At 39.6% G+C, this 20542-nt stretch overlaps 1 protein-coding gene across 1 annotated transcript in view; it reads right to left on the bottom strand.

Annotated features, from left to right (window-relative positions):
* Nucleotides 1-20542, bottom strand: part of TRPM3 (transient receptor potential cation channel subfamily M member 3) — a 409030-nt gene that overhangs the window by 9443 nt on the left and 379045 nt on the right. Inside the window, exons 21-25 of the mRNA XM_058824044.1 lie at nt 17425-17676; nt 12227-12401; nt 2980-3130; nt 2238-2437; nt 987-1119 (exon numbers count right to left, since the gene is read on the bottom strand). Of these exons, the coding sequence (XP_058680027.1) occupies nt 987-1119; nt 2238-2437; nt 2980-3130; nt 12227-12401; nt 17425-17676 (911 nt within the window). The remainder of the gene's footprint in view (nt 1-986; nt 1120-2237; nt 2438-2979; nt 3131-12226; nt 12402-17424; nt 17677-20542) is intronic.

Raw genomic sequence — 20542 nt, 5'->3', positions numbered from 1 at the left:
TTACTCCCCTATATCTTGTTCTGAGCGTGACAGCAAACAATTGATTTCTGTTCACCCTTTCCTTGCTCTCACACTTACACAGACCTCTATAATTTCATCCCTCATTTGTCTCTTCCAGACCCAGGAATGCTGTATTACTTGGCCATCCTTTACAAGGTAGCCATTCCATGCCTTACCAACTTCCCCTCCAATATCATTTGAATTTGCAGACTAGCAACTTCCACTAAATTACTGTATTGCCTTTTCACTCTGTGCATTACTGTAGGTGAAAGGTCTCATTCCATCTAAAATCCATGTTGCTATTTGTTCCAATGAAACTAGCTTACCTAGCCAGGCTATCCCAAAACAAGGCTTGCTTTTTATCTGAATCACTCACAGATAAACTCTAAAGTCAGGTTTTTCATTGAGGAACTCTAACTTACTCCCATTTTGTTGTGTCTACTTGTGCCCTGAAATCCTGTTTCAAGAGCTGAAATGCAAGCATAATTGGTGCCTCTCACTGCATCAGTTATACTTTAATACAACTGGATAAAAGATCCCCCTTACAAAGCTTATCATACAGTGATGTGGGTTGGAAGGGACCTTAAAGACCATTCAGTTACAACCCTCCTACCATGGGCAGGGACATCTTCCCTTAGAACAGGTAGTTAGGTGTGGTTTCCCTCAGAGCCACACCTAGCCCAGCCTTAAACACATATGCTTCAGCAAAAAAAAACCAAAAAAACCAAAAACCCCCCAAAAAACAAAACAAACAACATCAACAACAAAAAAACCAACAATAAACCCCCCCAAAAAACCAACCCAAAAAACCAACCCAAAATCACAAACCAGAAAAAGAGAAAATAAACTCATCACATTTTATCACTTTACTTTTTAATTACAACTTACCAAAATTACTTCATTTCCTTTTACAAGAAAAAAAGAAAGAGTGAGGGTGGTGACAGAAACACATTTCCAGATTAACTTATGAGAACAAAGAAGTGCACCTTTCTGAAGTGACACGGATTCTTTCATCATTGGAGGAGTTGAATCTGTCATCCTTTTCTCTAAAATACTCTTCTATGCACTGCTCTTCAAAATCATGGACCTTTTTCAATTCATCCTCAGTTATGAAAAGTTCTGTGGAAAAAAATTGAGAAATAAGAATTTGGCAAATATTAACATGTGAACTAACTACATTCTTATTTGTGAAACTCGTGGACTTAAATTTCATAAGCAAGTATGTGGCATTTCGATATGTAAACAGATAGATGCTGTTAATTATGGAATTAGTGCTTTAGTTATATATGATTCTGTAGACAGAAGCACCTAAGCAGGCAAATGCTGACCAAACATGAATATGTTCTGATTTCATGAGATCTAAGCACAGCTGCTGGTCATGACTGGACAGATGGTGAAAGCCAAAGCCCACCTTTAACCTAACAGACAAATAATGAGATTAGCAGACTGCTAGGAAGGAGTCTGAGCATGGAGGGGTCTGTCTGATGTAGCCAGAAGTGACATCTGCAGGCAGCAGTGTGATGGGAGTGGGAGGAGAGACGTCTGGCTGCATCTCCAGGGCCACAAGTGATCCTGCTACCTCCTCACAGAGAAGTGGGCTGTGGCATGGGCTAATGCTGGGCAGAGATACACATTCCTTAGCTCCCTGCCTCTGGCATGCACATTGGGCAAGGTGGAGATATTCTAACTCAAAGATAGAGAAGAGGAAAGCATTATCAAAATAATCTGACAGGTTTCTCATCATGGTTATGGGACTTCATTTAAAGCCTGTTGAGGAACTACTCCTCCAGTCTGAGTCAGAGTCAAGGAGAGATTATGTAAACAAAATTGCCTTTTACCATCTCTAAGCTTATCTAGGAAAAAAGTGTGCTCAGGAGAAGTATGTGCTGTTTGCTCTGTATTTTCAAAAATAAAGCTGGAACTGTCATGGAGTGAGAAGAATTCCAGCAATAACGGACCACTAGTAACAGCAAAACAAACCTCTCCGCTTTGAAGGAACAAACAGGCAACAACCCCAAATAGTTCCAGAAAAACACAGCCTCCTTAACATTGCAAAGAGAATGAAGGGTTGGGCAAATCAGGTAAAACTAACTAATTTAGGTAAGGTTTTTGCAGGTGAGAGTTGTTACTTTGCTGGGAAGGTTATCAAGGTTCAGGGCTTTGACTTCATGCATGTCAAACACTAGACATTATGAAAGGAATTGTAAAGCCCCCTTTCTGCATCATCTGAGTCTTACTCAATCCATAGTCTCTCTCATCTGGGTCACTTTCATGCTTCCTCCATCTGCAGCAGAGGTGTTGAAATATCATTGTCATGTGGCTGAAAATGATCAGAGGTGGTGGGAGAACAGGTCTTTCATGGAATGTCATGATGAGCTGGTACCTTTGAAACTTCCAAACTTGGTTTGATATAGATTTGACTTCAAAAAACGTGTTGCTAGAAGGCAAGAAGAAGAAAATAACATCAGACTGAAAATGGTTTTGGGTGCTTTGCCAAAGATGACATGACAGCATCATAACTAGATACATTTCAATAATGCTGGCAAATGTTTCCTTGTCACAAGAACAGGAAGCAGAACAAAAGAGGAAGTTTTTGCCTGGGCAAAGCATGGTGATAATCAGCCTTTTTGAAGTACCTTATGATTGTAAATGTCTGCACTGTACAACCCTGGGTCTTATAACATCCGATTGAGATGGGGAAGTATTTTTACCTTGGTTTTCCCTATTGGGAATGAATGATGCCATAACTGAGTCTTATTTGGCTTCTTTGCCCGGGTTCCCATCAGGTGTCTGTCCTTGTAAATGAGCACAATGTGAAAAACTTGGCATTTCCCTTGTTTCCTGGAGACAAGCCTCTTTCCCTCTCCCCCTTACATCCTAGGAAAATGTATCTCAGCCAAAGCCAAAGCTCAGCAGTCTTCGTAGGCTGTGAACAATATGCATCCTCCCCAATTCTATATTTTGTAAAGTGTCACTCACTTGAAAACTGCAATGAGGAGATTCACCAAAAGGATGTTTGCTACCAAGAGGTAGCAGGCCATGATGGCAGGAACGATCCATGCTCCTGTCTTGCAGGGAGGTAGCTGGATAATTTTGCCGTCTTCTCTGGTTTCATTTTGACCACAAGGTGCTGGGAACAAAATTTAGAAACAAAAAAATGCAAAATGGGAATGAAACTTATTTTTTCAGTAGTTTGTGCGGAAATATTTAAATATTTATAATGGCTTGCCTGCCAAGGCAATATCATCCAAATAGCAATGGCATTGACGTTCTCCCCTCAGAAGTTTATGCTTGGTATCACAGATTTTACATACTGTAGTTCTTGTTATTTTGTGTTATGTGCTATGGGTATCAAGATATTTCTCTCAGGACACATGCCTTGTGTGAGTAAGCTGCCTATTTGCATATATAATACTAAATAATATGGTAGTCTGGTGGCAATTAGTGGCTGTGAAAATGAAATTATTGAATTGTTTAATCCTACAAAAAAGCTTGCATATTATTTATTTAACAGTGAAAACCTTGTATTTTTTATTGATTGAGAAGGATGTGATAAATAAGGAAAAGGAAGTCCATGAAAGTAAATGAAAGAGTAGACATTTATTGCTGTGCGCTGCAGTGTCAAGCCCCTCTAGGACATAGTCATAATGACTTTCTGCTATTAAGGACTCTTGACTGTATGCCTAGAAACAGTGGGGGAGATTATCAAGTCTTTACTGAACCAGGTACAGGGACATGTATGCAGCAGAGATGCCACCTGTTTATTCCACAAATACATTGGAATCAAAATGTTCTTGATATTAATGTTGTAGAACTGAAGCAAGGGGAGAGAAAACATGGTGAAATAGTTTTCCCTGCTTGTGTTTTAATATGCCTTCATGTGCAGTGAAGGATTATCTTCATCTCCAAGCACGGGTTCAGTTTATGTCTCTGCAGCTTCAGTCCTGGTGGTTCTACGGATCTCCATAATCAGCACTTTGAGAAATTATGGAAGCAGTAGCTTACAAATACAAGCCATCTTAGTAAATTTTGCACAGCACTACAGCTAGCTTTCCCTCATCCCCATCAAAAAGAAGTTTAAGTGAGGAATTTCCAAAGTTCGCAGCACTGGCTCAGTTCCTAGTGATTTCATTGGAGGTTTTGTATCGACTTCATGGAAAATGAGGTTTGATGATGCCATATGTAGAATTTCATTGTACGGCAGGAAATTCACATTTCCAGTACCAACCATTGCATTTTCTTGAAAATGTTCTTCTGAACTTGGTTCACTGAGCTTGACATTCACTTGTGGATGTCTGTAATGGCCATCATATTACATTATGTGTGATTTTGGTACTTCGTTTTGGGCACTATTACACACAGAACCATTGTAGCCATATGTGACTGACACAAGACTACGTGACCTGTCCAAAAATATTCAACTCACTGAAAAAGAAGTCCCAGAGTGGAATACGGGTAACCCTGCTTTTTATCAGCAGCTCCATTGTATTTGGGCACATGGTGTTACCAGTCCTTCCTGTTTGCAAAACCACATTTTATTACTGGAGCAGGCTGAGACTATGCAATTCTTCATTTCTCAGTAAACATCACTTTGCAAATCATTTTAAGGCAGGGCTATTTCCACACTGCTTCAAGCACTGGTTTCATTTAGACATTCAAAATACCATCAGTGTAGGGCTGGGAGTGTGGAGCTCTCTGCTCTTGGCCTTCACCCAGCAAAAACTGCACCATTCAATTCCTCTTGCTATCAGCACTCAGTGTGAAACTTACATCTCTGTTTGTGTGGAAACATTAACTTGCTCATTTATTGAGTCAGAGGTACAAAGTCCAATACAACAAAGTACCAAAACCCATTGTGATTTCACCAGTGATAGAACAATCACAGTATCTGAAACCTGTTGTCCTCTTTTGTGCTGGAAACAGAACAAATAATATCTTTCCAAATAATAAGAAAAATTTTGAAAAGCATTTTTCAAACCTTAGATAAATTAGATCAAAAACTCAGGTCCAACTCTGGTTCCAATTCTATTATCCCTTTTTTCCCCCTAAAAAACATAGAATTTAATCTGGGAAAAAAAAACAGTTAAGAAGACAAGAAATATTTCTCCAGCTCCACTTGCTTACAAGTGGGTAATCTCTGTTGGTATGTGCCACTCAGTGATGGCCAAATTAGATTTTTTTTGCAGACATGTTCCCACAGTCTATTCTATCATACCCATTGTGGTTCAGCTTGTCCTGAAGCTTTGCAATAGTTTTTCTCTTTTCTCTTTTGCATATTTTGTTGTAGGTGCATGGGAATACTCATTTCTTGCCTTACTAATGGAGAGCTAAGCCACCACTTAATTTTCACATCTTCAGCTGCAGGAGAAAACATATGACATGTGCTCAAAAATGCAGAAGTCTGTGTTCCATGGCATGTCATTGAACATCTTCTTTCATATTTAAACTATGACATGTATTTTCAAGGATTTTTTTCTCTATGGTTAATTGAAGGTATGTACTCTGCCTCACCCCTGAGGAATCTGCTCTGCCCTTCATGTATAACATAATTCAAAATATGAATTATTTTTGGAGAGATGAAATAATTTTTGTAATATGTGCATTAATATATTGTAATATATTTCAAAGCCCAATATTAACATGTATGCAAATTTGACTAATCTGTTTTACATTATAGCCTTGCTCTAACACAAACCATAGAACACTTAATTCTAGCAAAATGCTTTACTGAAGAAGCAAATTCTGGTAGCATAATGATATGCCAATCTCAGTTAGCTGAAAAAGCCAACAGCTCTGATACCTACAGGCCATTGAATAAAGTTCAGACACTATGTCCTGAACTTAGGCTTTAGAAAACAGTAAATGGTTGGAGTTTTAATTTAAATTATATGAATTAACTTCACAAAGCTTTCAAACATTGCCTCTTGACACGTTTAGATGTACATGCTTTTTGCATCCCTTGCTTCCTTTTTCACAATCTCTTTCCATGCTTATTTTTTCTTTCTGACTCCCATTTACAGTTTCCTGCTGGGACTTCCTTGCTGGATTCTTAACACTTCCTCTTTCCTGTCCAGGGAATAGTTGCAAAAAAACCCAAAAGTAATTCAAGCTGCTGTGGGTTTCAGGCCCATCGTGGAGGCAGAGCTCAGGAGGAATTTCCCTGCTGTAATTACTGTCATGACAAGGACACTGTCCACATTTAATGTGTGTTGGGTGGAGGGGTTGGCAAAGGATGCTGGTGAGTTTCTGCATCATGACTCTTACCCCAGCTGCACCCTTCCAGAGCAGGTGTGGGAAATAATGAAAAGACCAAATGGCACAATTGAACAGCTCTGCCACTGAACAGCTTTTTGCCTTTCATGAAAACTTCTCCTATAAAAATGGATACCACTTTTACAATACAAATTGATTGGTTTGAAATCACAATAAACTGAGGGATGCTTTCCTGTGTTCACAATTATAAATAAAGTGGAAACAAATAAGTGCAACCAAATAACAAAACAAAATTTTTTTAAAAATTCAAGTCTGATTATTTTTAATGCACTTCCATCATCCTATTTATGAGTATGTAGACACCTTCCAATTTTGACCCACAATGAACCCAAAATATGTGAAAGTATTTTATAATTTCTGAACCAAATGTCTAAGCAGCCTTACCAGCTTACCAGGCTGGTAAATATTGAAATGCATTGCCCCCCCACCAAAAATATTAAGGGGCCTTTCTAAAGTTGTTTTCTTCTTCAGTGATGGAGAAAATGCTAAAGTCTGCAAACTCTGAATTTCACAGAATTACTCTGTTCATCAATAGAAATATCCAGGGAGTTGAACAGTGTCTCCTTACTTCAAGAACATTTCTTTAACTGTAGCATCCTGACCATGTTGCTTCTTGACCCAGGCCACATTAAATGTGACTTTGAAGGGTCTCTTCAATCTGATGGTATTTTAATAATAATTTATAGTAAATCCCTGTATTTTTCTTGTTCACTCTAGTGCTTTATTCTTCCTCTACTCTACTCCTTACCCCATTAAAAATAGCCAACCAAATAGAACTTGAATTAGAACATCAGGAGTGCTAGATATGGGAATACTGCTGCAATCCAGCCCAGAGAGACTTTCAAAATTGTTTGTAGTCTGTGCAAAAATCTTATCCACCACCTTTGTCTAACAACCTTAAAATTATTGCCACAGGTATGATTTATTCTGTTTTGTACAGAGCTTTCTGTTCTGTTTGTTCTAATTCCAGAAATGTCCATGCAAATGACAGGCCAAATAGGAAGCTCCTATTGAAAAGCATGCAGCCTGTAAGGTCATAAAGAGTTTAGTATGTAATTTTCATTTGTACAAAGAAATTTTCAAGAATTGTAAAACTTAAACAGATCTAAAAGATTAAGAAATTTAAAGAATTTTTAAGTTTTTCGTATTAATTATAGTTTACTCTGAAGATCATTGAGTAGTTAAAACCTGTGTATGAGAGTCTCTCATCTTCTGAAACTATTGCATTCTGGTTACTTGATATTCCTGTAATACAATTGAAACAGAAAGAGGTCCCATCCTTTCCTCTTAAACTAGGTAGGTTTTTCCAAAACAGAAATAGACATAAGAAATAAATTCAGACTGTCCTTCAGATTCCAGATGGCACGTGAAGTACTGCCAGCTGGTAAAAAAATCCAGATGGAAATCCAACCTGTGAGACACCAGGAAAACCTGAAAATCTTCCCAGAAGCCATGTTGACTAACAGCAGGTTCAGTTTCTTGGCCTTCTGAATACAGGAAAATGTGAGCTCTGATGTTCATTTTCTACAGACAACTGCCATTTCCCAACCTGGCATTTACGTCCTCGACCTACATGTTTTTTACCAACAAACTCACATTTCCATTTCAGTATTTCTTATATCCTTCTGTATCCATAGTATTCTGGAGGGGCAGATAGTTGGCAGATAGTTGTAAGGTGAAAAAAAGTTCTTCACAGGTGAGAACTGTCCTATGAATATTCCTGGCTAAAACTGCTAGCACAAGTGCCAACATGAGGTGAACTGAGGGAGAGATTTTACAGTATTTGTGGGAAATCCACTTCTGGACAGGCATCCACTGAAGCAGTTACATGGCTGGCTGCTGCCCCACGGATCCCATTGGGCAGCACAAGGCACAGATGCATTAGGAAAGACAGCCTCCAAGTGAGACAGTTGCACGTGCCATCACCAGCTCCCTGATTCAGATTCTCCTTCCTCCCCCAGCTATCAGTGGATAATAATATATTTTTACTCAACTACATAATTGAGATCAGTCTATTTTTTTCAATTTATCAAGCTCTTATTATTATTCCTTTCCTGAAACATATTAATTTTTAATTTCCCGACCTTTAAATAATTTATAATTTTGATTAGCTTACTGCCTGCTTTCAATTCTAAGGTCTAAGCCTTTATCTGAATCCCAATAGTTGGTAATTGGAGTTTTCTAGGCCCAAGTCAAAACTCAATAGCTCAAGTTGGTTTCAGTCATGATTGATGTTTCACTTGGACTGGTTGGACTTTTCCATGAAGTAGCTTGACTATCATAGTATACTATAGTAGCTTGACTATTCCTTGATCATTACATACTTTCAAAGACTGCTTCATGAAATTGCTAAAACTTCCTGAGTAGACAACATGGAATGTGAAACCTTCTGTCACTGCCAGATCAGCTACATGGAATGTTCTGAACATCTGCATACAGTTATGGGGAAAATATGGTCTAATTAACTGTAATTGCACGTCCTTTGTTTATAGATCAAATTCTACTCATTTCCTGCTCAAACACCTAGAGGAAGACCATTATGATTGCACTGTGATAGTGAAGTCTGTCTTTTCTAGTTCCCCATTCCCCAGGCCACGCGGAGCTGGGCTGTGGACTGGATTGACTGAAAGGGCGCCAGGAGACCAGGATGTCCCCACTGCTGGCAGCAGTCACTCTGCCATGTGCTGCTGTCTGTGGCTCCTCCCTCAGCATGTTTCAGGCACATTCAGCAGTGTTCTCACTTCTCACACTCTCTTCATCCAAGAATCACTGAAGCCTACCATTCCAATTCTACATATTTTCATATGGAGCATCTGTTTAATATGACAAGCCTTTTAGATTTTTTAGTGGTCATATTATGATGAACTGCCAGTCTGAGAGGAACTACTTAGAGAGTGGTTTTTCTGGTTTTGTCGACTTAACCTGAAAATTTGAACACAGATCTAAAAGATTTACTCTCTTCCACCCCACTTTACAACTGACTCTTAGGCAGAAATTTGTAGGTTTGTAGCAGTTATGGACATCACTGATAATAAACACCACCACTGAATAATGTGTTCATAATCCCAGAAGTGAGGATATAATGTGTCCTCACTTTTGAGTTGAAGATGAGATCACATACCAACAGGACATTAACACATACTCCAGCTTACATATTTTTCCTTAAAAAATGATATGAATACAGAAACGAGGGGTAAAAAAAGTAAATATGCACTGTTTTAGAACAAGACATTTAGCAGTGTGCTGAAACAAAAATCACAGTAGACCCACTGGATGAAAAGGCTGCCAGCTGATGAGATGGACTCAGGCATTGTATCTGGTCATCCTTGATGGCATGCTTCACAAATGAAATAAAAATAATAATCTATTAAATAGATAAAACTGATTTTTCTTAAAAAATGTACATTAGAGATGTTAGAGTAGCCTACTTTTCTGTACTTTTCTCAGATACCAGGATTGATTTCCAGGAGAGTAGCTCAAATAAACATGCTTTTCCATGATCAGCACTTTTACTGAAACCCAAGTTTGCTAATAATGTAGCAATATTAAACATCAAAATATAAACAAAATCACAAAGCAACCCCCTTTTTTTGTTGTTAAAATAATACAGATTAAAAAAAGAATGTGCTCTAAATCATGAAGATAAATTGCAATTTAGATGTAGCATAACAATTTTAGAACATGCTTATCTTATTTGAGAAAGTACAAACACTGTAGCGCTTAAACATTAGCTTAGAACAACATGGAAAACATAAATAACAGCAAATGTTCAAACACTGAAAAAATGTGAGTATACTAGTAAAACCTTCTGCGTGTCCATTGGGTCATTTTGATTGTGTAACAGCATCATCAACTATTGCTTGTGCTGCCAATCTATTTCACAGATAACATTTTTGAGACAACTGAGCATCAGACAGACATGACATACTGTACACAATTTGTGCTAGGAGAGTGGCAGATTCTAATTCCCTGCATCATCTGCCTCTCAGGAAGGAGGAAGTAGGTTTTGCTTTTCATTTTGACATCATCACTTCTGCTGCAACTCCAAATTTCTGCGACACAGGTAGAAAAATATGTCTATATGTAAAGCCGGAGTTTAGGCCACCAGGAATTTTACTTTCCCTAAGCTTCAGAAATAATTACTCTGCATCTTTTTGCATTATTTAAATGTTGTGCATCTAAATAACACAAATCCTCATGCAAGGGTGCGCAGTCTGCCACCCTGTTTCCATACTTAAACACCCTTCAGTTTCTAAAATTTATGGGTTCTAAACTGTAATCAGCCCTTCATTTAAAAAAAAAAAAACCAAGAACACTTTATTCAGCCAATTGCCACATGTTTTGCACTACGGTAGTTACTCAGTACAATATCAATAAATGGCCACTTATAGAGGGACAGACATTATTCTGCTTGTAGAAGGAAGCATTGTTTTAATGGTACAAATCTTTATTGCTCTAAAATATGCCTTCAGAGCAAGACAAAGTTTTATATCCCCAACTATTACACCTTTGAAATTAATGAATTTTTAAAAATAAAAGTATAGGGTAAAGGATAAAAATGAGGGAATTGGGTAAAAAGTGAAAACATAGTGAGAAATTTTGTGATTATAGGTATTTGCTTACTTCCTTGCATGCCATGCTGCCTCTGAAAACCAAGCAGGGAAGCAAAGATAAAAAGGAGGTTTCATCTGTATCCAGAATAATGATACTGTGCTAGCCAGGAAGAAGATGTCAACATGAAACTGCTGCAACATCTGCCATGGGATACTGAAACTATATTCAACTGGGGGCATTATTTGTGATATAGATACATTTACTACTTTTAATCAGATCAGGAAAATTTTTTTTCACTCAATTTTTCTCACTACTGAACAAACATCGAATAAATTTTGAAAATAATGTAATTTCCTAAGATGGTACATAGAATAAAATGAAATATCCTAAACAGAGCTTTAATGGAAGCCATCTGCCACTGGAAAAGGTACTGACTTCCAAATCCTGCCAAGACTTGCATGTAGTTAAGTAGGAATGATGAACATCAGTTACATGACAGTAGCTGCAAAAGATGATATTGTTTGTGATTCTTAGTTTGGTCATCTACTGCATCGTTTCTCATGACCAGATCTCTCATTTGGTGGCAATGCATTGAGTGGGACCCCAAGATTTAAACTAAACAGCAAACCAGCATTTTCCTGATCACCTATCTGATGAATCCTGAGGAGATAATATATTTAATACTGTCTCTTTTCCTGTTTGCATTGGTGTGAGCACAGTTTTGCTTTCTAAACAAAACAAAACAAAACAAAACAAAACAAAACAAAACAAAACAAAACAAAACAAAACAAAACAAAACAAACAACAAAAAAAAAGCAGCAGCAATATTCTAAAAATGGATCTAATTATTAGACCCAAAGAATTGCATCACAGGGTTTAAGTTAAATGCAGTACTGAAAAGGTAACAGAGAAAAGAAAACTCATCAGGTTAGATCCCTATCAAATACAGGAGCTGAAAGGTCTGACCCCTAATTATTAGACATGATCATCAATATGAAGTTAGACAAAAAGTATTTAGGTCTAAAAATAAACCAAGGGATGAGAAAAAATAAGTGACCTTTTGTGTCCCAAGTACACCACCAAATTCATGTTGGATACCAGGAAGGGGATTCTTGCCACCAAGCTGGTAAAAAGGACACATTTATAACCTTCTCTACATGCACTATAATTTAGCATTACAGATTTCCAGTTAAATGATTGCCAAGTGATGCCAGAAGCATGTTCTGAAACTGACACCCCAATACTAGCTGAAAAAAATACTTTTGTGATCATTCTCTGTGTTGGAGAAGTTCCTCAACCCAGAGCCATTTATTGAGCAAACACACATGATCTAATAGGACATCATCTGATCAAAGTTGGATACCTGACTTTGGAGTATGAGAATCATAAACTTGCTTACGGTCTATCTGGTCTGCAAACACTTCCCCATAGATCATCCAGTAAGGCATGTAAAAAATGTTTTTCGCCAGCTTCCACGAAGGCTCCTCATTGGGGAAGAGAATGGCCTGTCTTGCCACACCAAAGCTCATCAGAACCACCAACATGATGATGACAAAGTACATCATGTCTATCATCTGAATGTAACGACAGGAAAAAGGAGAGAAAAAGAGAGAGAAAGGACAACAATTAGAGGAAATTTTTGTCCATATTCCTATTATCATGAACTGCAAAAAAAGAAAAAGGTCTGTGAATCTTAGAAACGTAATTTTCAGAAACAAATTTTGAAAAGTCGTTCTCATTTACACATAAAAAATATTATTTTTCAAAGAAGTGAAGTGGTATTATCGTGTCCTTGGTTTTACCCAGCGTGACTTCCAAGAACAATTCAAATGTTATGAATAGGCTTGAAAATACAGAGTACCATCTGGTCACACCAGTTGCCTCTACAAGAATATATGGGTTCAGTGGAATCAGCAGCCGAGTCTGGGCAAGGGTCATGAGATGATGTTTATAGGCACCACGTGGCAACTGTACCTAAGCAAAAGGACTGACATGGATAATTTTATTCACTGGTAGTCATTATCTCGGAGCAAAGAGAGCTGCAGCTAACATACGGAGGAACGGGTGGCAGAACAGCCTGTTTCTGCAACATAAGGGACACCATGGTGGTAACCAGTGAGAAAGGAAAGCTGTGATACTGGCTGGGATAAAAATCCGCTTGGTGGGGGAGTCTGACAAATGCCACATTAAAAAACCCCAATCAGATAACAGACAGTGAACTCTGCTCTTCTCCACTGTTGAGGGCCTCATTCGCATATGCCCAAGACTAACTAGTGTTTGCAAACAGTGCCCATCCATTCAAAATGTTCCTGAAAAATGTGGGACAGCAATCCTACAAGATGCTGAATAGATCTGAAGATTAGAAGAAGCACTGTTCTAGAAAAAGCCCTCAAGGGAGCAGAACAATGGGCATCAGTCAGGTACAACAGAGATTACCCAAAGTGAATGTGAAAAAAAAGGGAGCTGTGTTAAGTCCCTGGTAAGATCCCTTTAAAACTTAGAGACTTGCCAGGTCTTCATAATTGTTACAACTGAGCCGTTTTTCACAGTTCTGGACATAACTTTTGTCTCTGCCAAAACTCAAGTTGAGAATCCTCTAAACCTTATGAGTTTTATTCCCTCCAGTCTCTGCATTTTCCGGCTCAGCTGAATCCAGCCCTCCCTGCAAGAGAGGCGTGAGCCCAGCCTGCACCTCAGCTGGTGCCTGGTGGCTCCGTGGGGCACCGCTGCAGCCCCAGGGCAGGGCTGCTCGTGGCATGGGGCTGGCGGAAGAGGGACCTGCCTGCAGCAGGTGGAGCTGGAATTCCTGCAGGGGTTCTTCAATTTTAAAGCAACCTGAGGTCAAAGCAACACTGGGGAAGTATGTACCAGAGAAAAGAGGCTTACAGAGAAAAAGCTATGCTCGTGTTTAGAGAAAGAGAGGATCTAGGAGAAAGGCACCAGCGGAGCAGGGGTCAGATGAGAGAGAATCAGGAAGATGGAAAGAAGGAACTAAGGACAAGTGCAAAAAAGCAGGGGAAAACAAAAGTCTTGAGGTTCATAAAATAGCAGAAAAGATAGAAAATAACCTTGGGGACATGAGAGAGGAAAAGAAATTATTTAAATAATTAAAAACCAGTGAAGTCAACCATCAACAGTCCTCTTTAACTCAGGGCATTAATCTCTCAAAAAAATACTTCTTTAAGAAGGGAAATTCCAGATCATTGTACTTCAGAAAGCATCCTGAAATGGGAAAGTTGAATAATGACATTTAGTTCTCACTGCTTTTAGGGAACAAACCTAGAGGTGAAAACCGATTCCTCCTTTCTTGTCTGATCAAACTTTGTTTCAGATGGCAATATATAACTTGATATGCTGTAATGTAATAACTATTTTAAAATTTCATGCAAACAAATAAACAAAATCAGTATTTTGAGGCAATTTAAGACAATGTATTAAATGCTTCAAATATTTTTGATCAGGAGTCACACGGATGTGACCTCATGACCTCATGTTGCAAGAAATAAAATTTTTAGTGCTGTTCCCCATTCAAGATCCACATTACATTTCTCCTCCCTCAGTTGGGTATCTTCTAAACTCTCAGTAACTTGTCTGAAATACAATAAAATATATGGACAAATTTCCACTGACTTTAATGAGCATTGTATCATGTCCTTTGGCCTGTGATGTCAAATTACAATTGGTGTTTTAGCAAGGCAATCCAAAGAACTCATCAGTTATCTGTTTAAAAAAGTGTTAAAACACAATTTTTTGGGGAACAATTTAATAAAGAATTGACTGTATTTCAACTTTTGTATTTGCAGAAATGCTAAAAAATGCAGATATTTCCACACATTAAAGGAACTGATATACCTCTGACTCTCTTGACATTCCACAGTCATTTAATTCAATTTAATTCCTGAAATTTCCTAAAGGAAATTAGTTCTATCACTGTGCAGAAATCAGAAAAGCAGAAGCATATTCTGTTACTGAAATCAGTAGATAATAATAAGCTTGGCCATTCAGTTTCCCCCTTGTATCTTCATCTTTGCTTTAACCTATTGTTTTTAAAAAACTCAAGCCCATTCCTGCTTCTTGCTTAATTTCCCTTGCATGTTTGCTCAGAGTGGCCAGAGGTAAAACTTATTATGGGTATTTCATTGACTGCAAGTGTAGAGGCAGACGAAGAGAAAGCTCCTCAACACTGGAAAGATAGAAAAAGCCGTAATTTTCCTCCTGTGTCTAAAATTTACAATAGAAGCTCAAGAAAAGGTCTCAGGCATTAAATATGGTCTGTTGAGGACCTCAGTAGTTGTGATGTGCTTACTTTGTAGAAATATGTATAATCAACTTTATGTCCTTCACAGTGCTGAACTGAGCTTTCAACACATTTGGAAGAACGTGAGGAGGTAGAGAGACACATGATTTAAACAAAAATACACAAGAGAGCCCATGCAGCAGCCTAGAGTCAGCAGGTGAAGCTCTCAGGGAGTGCATGTGTAGCACAAGAGAGTAAGCTGGTGAGAAAACAGATGTGAGAGGTTGATCTGAGTAACTCCAACTGGTTGTGCATTGCACGTGTGGGCAAAGGCGATGTGCCAGAGTGGCTGAAAGTGCAAGGAAAGTTGGACAAATGATGAAAACCAAGCAACTGGAAGGCACAAAATAGAAGAATTTGCCTCCTTTAACAGCTGCCCAGAGCTTCAGAACAATTTGGCTGCTAAATTCAACACCCTCTAATGTAGAAACTGAGCACACAGAGGTTAGAGATTTTCCTGCATTTGTTTTCCACAGAAAGTGGAGTGAGGTTTGATTTGTTGTACACATGTGAGTGACAAAGGAATGAAAATGCTATTAATTTCAATCACTTCCTTTCTGCCTGACATAGCAAAAAAATGAACCACTCTTTGTACTGCTGGGGGAGTTGGGCTCCTATCAGCCACCTGTAACACTGACTACTAGAAGTTTGTTGCACATGGGCCCTCTATTATTGAACTGTTTCTCACTCTGCCTGTGTTAGCACCACAGAAACTTTAAGTGCATGCATCTCTGAAAAATAAAGCAGAGTACAGGGGTAGCTGTTTTTTCAGAAGTTTTATACATTTTGTATTGTGTAAGCCCCAGTGACCACCAGATCCACTGACAGAAAGAGAGTCCAAATGTGGCAGAAAAGAAACCTGCTAAAGCAGTATTTTCTCTTTGATGTGTATTCCTGGTGAGTATTTTCACTCTGGAGCTCTGCAAAACCTCATGCCAACCTCCTTTATGCTTTCTTGGAGGAAGGGAACTTCAAAATCCCTTTTCCAGGACATAACAACTCAACTATCACTTTCATGTTTTCCCTCAATCTCTCTCCCTGGCTTTTTTTCCACTAAGCTCTTTTTTCTTTGTCAAACCCAGCACTGTGGGCTTGCAGTAGAAAGCTGGTAAATTGAGGAGATAAGACAATGGTTCCCTGTTGGATAGAGTGTGTAAGTGGAAGTATATTTTGCATTTCAGTTCTACACCTGCTCACTGTGCCTGTTGTGACTAATGTAATACCAAGGAGATATTGTAGCCCATGCACTCATACATGTCCCCTTTTCTTATGATAGTGAGGATGGACGAAGCTTTCCTTAAAGGACCATTGTGAGATAAATACAACAGACAGCCTGTTTGGACTTGCTGATTATTGTCCCATACCAAACAGATAGCAGTATTTCATCTAGAGGAGTTAATGTTAATTTTACTTTTTTTACTTAAAGTGAGCTTCAAGCGGCTTTAATCTATTTAGAAAACCCCAAATTTTAAACCTCAAAATGCATGAAACAGACATGATTTACACAAGAAAAGCTGGATACTGTATGTGAAATGTGTACACATGTATCAGCTACATATGCAGGTATCCAAATATCAGGGATGTGTGCATGTCCATCTGTAAATCCAGCCATTTTCTCTAACTGAAATAAGCAAAATGCTGCTTAATTGCAACACTTCAATGGAAACATGAAAATTGAAAATTGAAAAGTCAAAAGTCAAGCATGCGGAAGTAAATGTCTCTTGATTCCTTGTGCATGCATTTGCTATTACACAAGCTGTTAATATTCCTGCTATGGTGTGTGATTGATGTGGCCAGGGTAAAGAGGTTGCACTTATGCCAATGGATTCCTCATGTCACCAGGACACACCTGAACTTCAAAGATGGAAGACCATGTGGATGTGGATCAAACTGTAGAAGGGTCAGTCTTCACCATAACCATTACAGTTTTGAACACACCATGACTAGCACAACACATTGAGAGTCTCAAGGTACTACACACCTGAACAATTTTTTCTTTACCTTAACAAACCACCTTCCTTTAAAATCACCAAATGTCCTTTGTACTTTCTGCAAGTGAGGCACACCGGGCTGTAGGGTGGCTCTGCTGTTGAAGAGTGATGTCAGAGAAAGGAAAATTATACATATCTAACAGAAGAGGAAATACCCATCCTCAATTCTGGAGGTTTTTATTCAGTAAAGCACCAATTTCTAGCCTAAATGTAAAAATCATATGGGTGGATCTGCAGCAACGCTGCTGGCTAGGGACACTGAGCCAAGAACACACTGCCAAAGAGAAGAGGATTGCCCAGTGCTGTTACCATTTTCCCGATCATCATGACGTAGGGCCCCAGGTACTTGTTGACGCCAAAGATGTCCAGCAGCCGGATGTACCAGTAGATGATGTTGACGCAGTAGATGACGCGGCCGTCGCTCCGCAGAGGCAGGTCTTGCAGGCGGAGAACCATCCCAACAGAGAACAGGAGGATAGCTATGAGGTCAGTAACATTCCAGTACTCCTGGAGCCAAACTTTGACTTTTTGCAGCAGCTTCCCAGGCTCTGACATGAGGATCTGAAGGACAGAGGAAAGGCAGAGAAGAGGAGCTGAGCTGTTTTCATATAAAGGTGAAGAAATCTGTAGTAAGCAGATAGATATATGCCACAAAGGCCAAAAGAAAAGCTGATAGATCCTTATCATCCTTATCATACAAATATCTCAGGGACTCTCTGTTATTTTTCTGCTGAAACCTTCCACCATTCAACCATTAACATGTATCTATGTGCAAGAGACTTTAAAGGACAAAGCGGACAAAGGACTCAGTCTACAATCCTCACCAAATCAGTAGAAATGTGTGTATGTATTTCTGTTTTTCAAATGTATTAACTCTACCTAGGGTCTTGGAATGGAGGGTAAAATACGGAAAGATTTTTTCAATCAGAAAATTCACATTTAAAGAAGCTATAGATTTGCAGAAAGTTACATTAAAATATGCATCAAATGACCAAGAATAATTAATAACCATAAAGCTCTGCATCAGAAATTTAATAAAGAGAGACATTAGATAGTACTTGGGCCTGTTTTTTGAAATTAGGTTACACAGCCAAGAATAAAGGTCACAAAAATAAATAATCTTACTTTATGAATTTATTGTCATTTTCCTTGCAAGATCATTTGTGTAACTCGATTGTTTATCCAAACTACTCTTAAAACTATTATTCAAGTGATCTCCATGAATAAGTCCCACCATTTAGAGAGTTAACAATCTGTTGGTTTTCATTTTCTATATTTAGCCCAAGAACATTTGAACATGCTCACACAGTTCCTCAAAAAAGATGAATTTGTTTTTGCAATGAATTTTGGGCTCATCTGCGAACAATTCCAACATCTGCTTAGAAATCAATCGTCACAAATGTTCTTGGTAAACTTTTGTGGAAGTGCCAGTTTGGGCTGAATGATTAGGCAAAAATGAGGTCACACAACTCCTGAGTGCAGCCTCCTAGCTGCTGAGCCAGCAGTGCCTTGGCTCCATTAGAATTGCAGAGTCCTCGTGTGGCAACTGCCACTGGTTTCCTTTCTCTTCTGCCTAACGACGTGTACTCATGGGCCGCTCAAGCAGGGTCTTTTCCTCTGCTCTTTTTATTTATTATGTAGCATTTACCACACAGTGTCAGAAACCTGTCTTTGAAGCACAAGTGTGGCAAGCCCATTTTTAGTCTAGTCCTCCAGAGCACTGGCTTCAGAATGTACAAACACAACTGGTAACAGATTCAGCCCAGGGGTACAAATGTGCTCTTTCAGCTGAGGTCAATGGCACTCGCATTCACTCACATTAGGGCTGAACTGGGCCTCTGGTGTCACTGGGGAATAAATGGACCTTTGGCTAAGTGAAAGAGGACAGCATTAGGTGGGAGAGACCATGAGGGCAGGGTTAACAGAGCCACTTCACTCACTTTATAGACCAAGTGCTATTTTAAATGCTCTGTCTCTGCTCTATGTGTCTGCTTTTGCATCCTTAGGCAGATGCACACTATTGCTTGACACATCAAAAAAATTTTAGAGTCACATTTAAGGAATTTTGCCGACCTTTAAGGCGTGTCAGAAGATCCCCATGTACTTGTGAATGCTATTAAAGGAGCATCACAGTGAAATTTGAAAACAGAAATTTTGTGGGAGTAGAAAGAGGAAAGGAAGTGGCAGAAGGAAGGAAGGAAGGAAGTGTCGAAAGGAAGGAAGTGTCGGAAGGAAGGAAGGAAGTGTCGGAAGGAAGGAAGGAAGTGTCGGAAGGAAGGAAGTGTCGGAAGGAAGTGTCGGAAGGAAGTGTCGGAAGGAAGTGTCGGAAGGAAGTGTCGGAAGGAAGTGTCGGAAGGAAGTGTCGGAAGGAAGTGTCGGAAGGAAGGAAGGAAGGAAGGAAGGAAGGAAGGAAGGAAGGAAGGAAGGAAGGAAGGAAGGAAGGAAGTGTCGGAAGGAAGTGTCGGAAGGAAGTGTCGGAAGTGTCGGAAGGAAGTGTCGGAAGGAAGTGTCGGAAGGAAGTGTCGGAAGGAAGTGTCGGAAGGAAGGAAGGAAGGAAGGAAGGAAGGAAGGAAGGAAGGAAGTGTGGGAAGGAAGTGTCGGAAGGAAGTGTCGGAAGGAAGTGTCGGAAGGAAGTGTTGGAAGGAAGTGTCGGAAGGAAGGAAGGAAGGAAGTGTCGGAAGGAAGTGTCGGAAGGAAGTGTCGGAAGGAAGTGTCGGAAGGAAGGAAGTGTCGGAAGGAAGTGTCGGAAGGAAGTGTCGGAAGGAAGTGTCGGAAGGAAGTGTCGGAAGTGTCGGAAGGAAGTGTCGGAAGGAAGTGTCGGAAGGAAGGAAGGAAGTGTCGGAAGGAAGGAAGGAAGGAAGGAAGGAAGGAAGGAAGGAAGGAAGGAAGGAAGGAAGGAAGGAAGGAAGGAAGGAAGTGTGGGAAGGAAGTGTGGGAAGGAAGTGTGGGAAGGAAGGAAGGAAGTGTCGGAAGGAAGGAAGGAAGGAAGGAAGGAAGGAAGTAAGTGTCGGAAGGAAAACAGTGTTGGAAGGAAGTGTCGGAAGGAAGTGTCGGAAGGAAGTGTCGGAAGGAAGTGTCGGAAGGAAGTGTCGGAAGGAAGGAAGGAAGGAAGGAAGGAAGGAAGGAAGGAAGGAAGGAAGGAAGTGTCGGAAGGAAGTGTCGGAAGGAAGGAAGGAAGTGTCGGAAGTGTCGGAAGGAAGGAAGGAAGGAAGGAAGGAAGGAAGGAAGGAAGGAAGGAAGGAAGGAAGGAAGTGTCGGAAGGAAGTGTCGGAAGGAAGTGTCGGAAGGAAGTGTCGGAAGGAAGGAAGGAAGGAAGGAAGTGTCGGAAGGAAGGAAGGAAGGAAGGAAGGAAGGAAGGAAGGAAGGAAGGAAGTGTCGGAAGGAAGTGTCGGAAGGAAGTGTCGGAAGGAAGTGTCGGAAGGAAGGA

The sequence above is a fragment of the Ammospiza caudacuta genome, chromosome Z, assembly GCF_027887145.1.
Source record: "Ammospiza caudacuta isolate bAmmCau1 chromosome Z, bAmmCau1.pri, whole genome shotgun sequence".
NCBI lineage: Eukaryota > Metazoa > Chordata > Aves > Passeriformes > Passerellidae > Ammospiza > Ammospiza caudacuta.
This window is presented reverse-complemented; position numbering and strand designations above follow the sequence as displayed.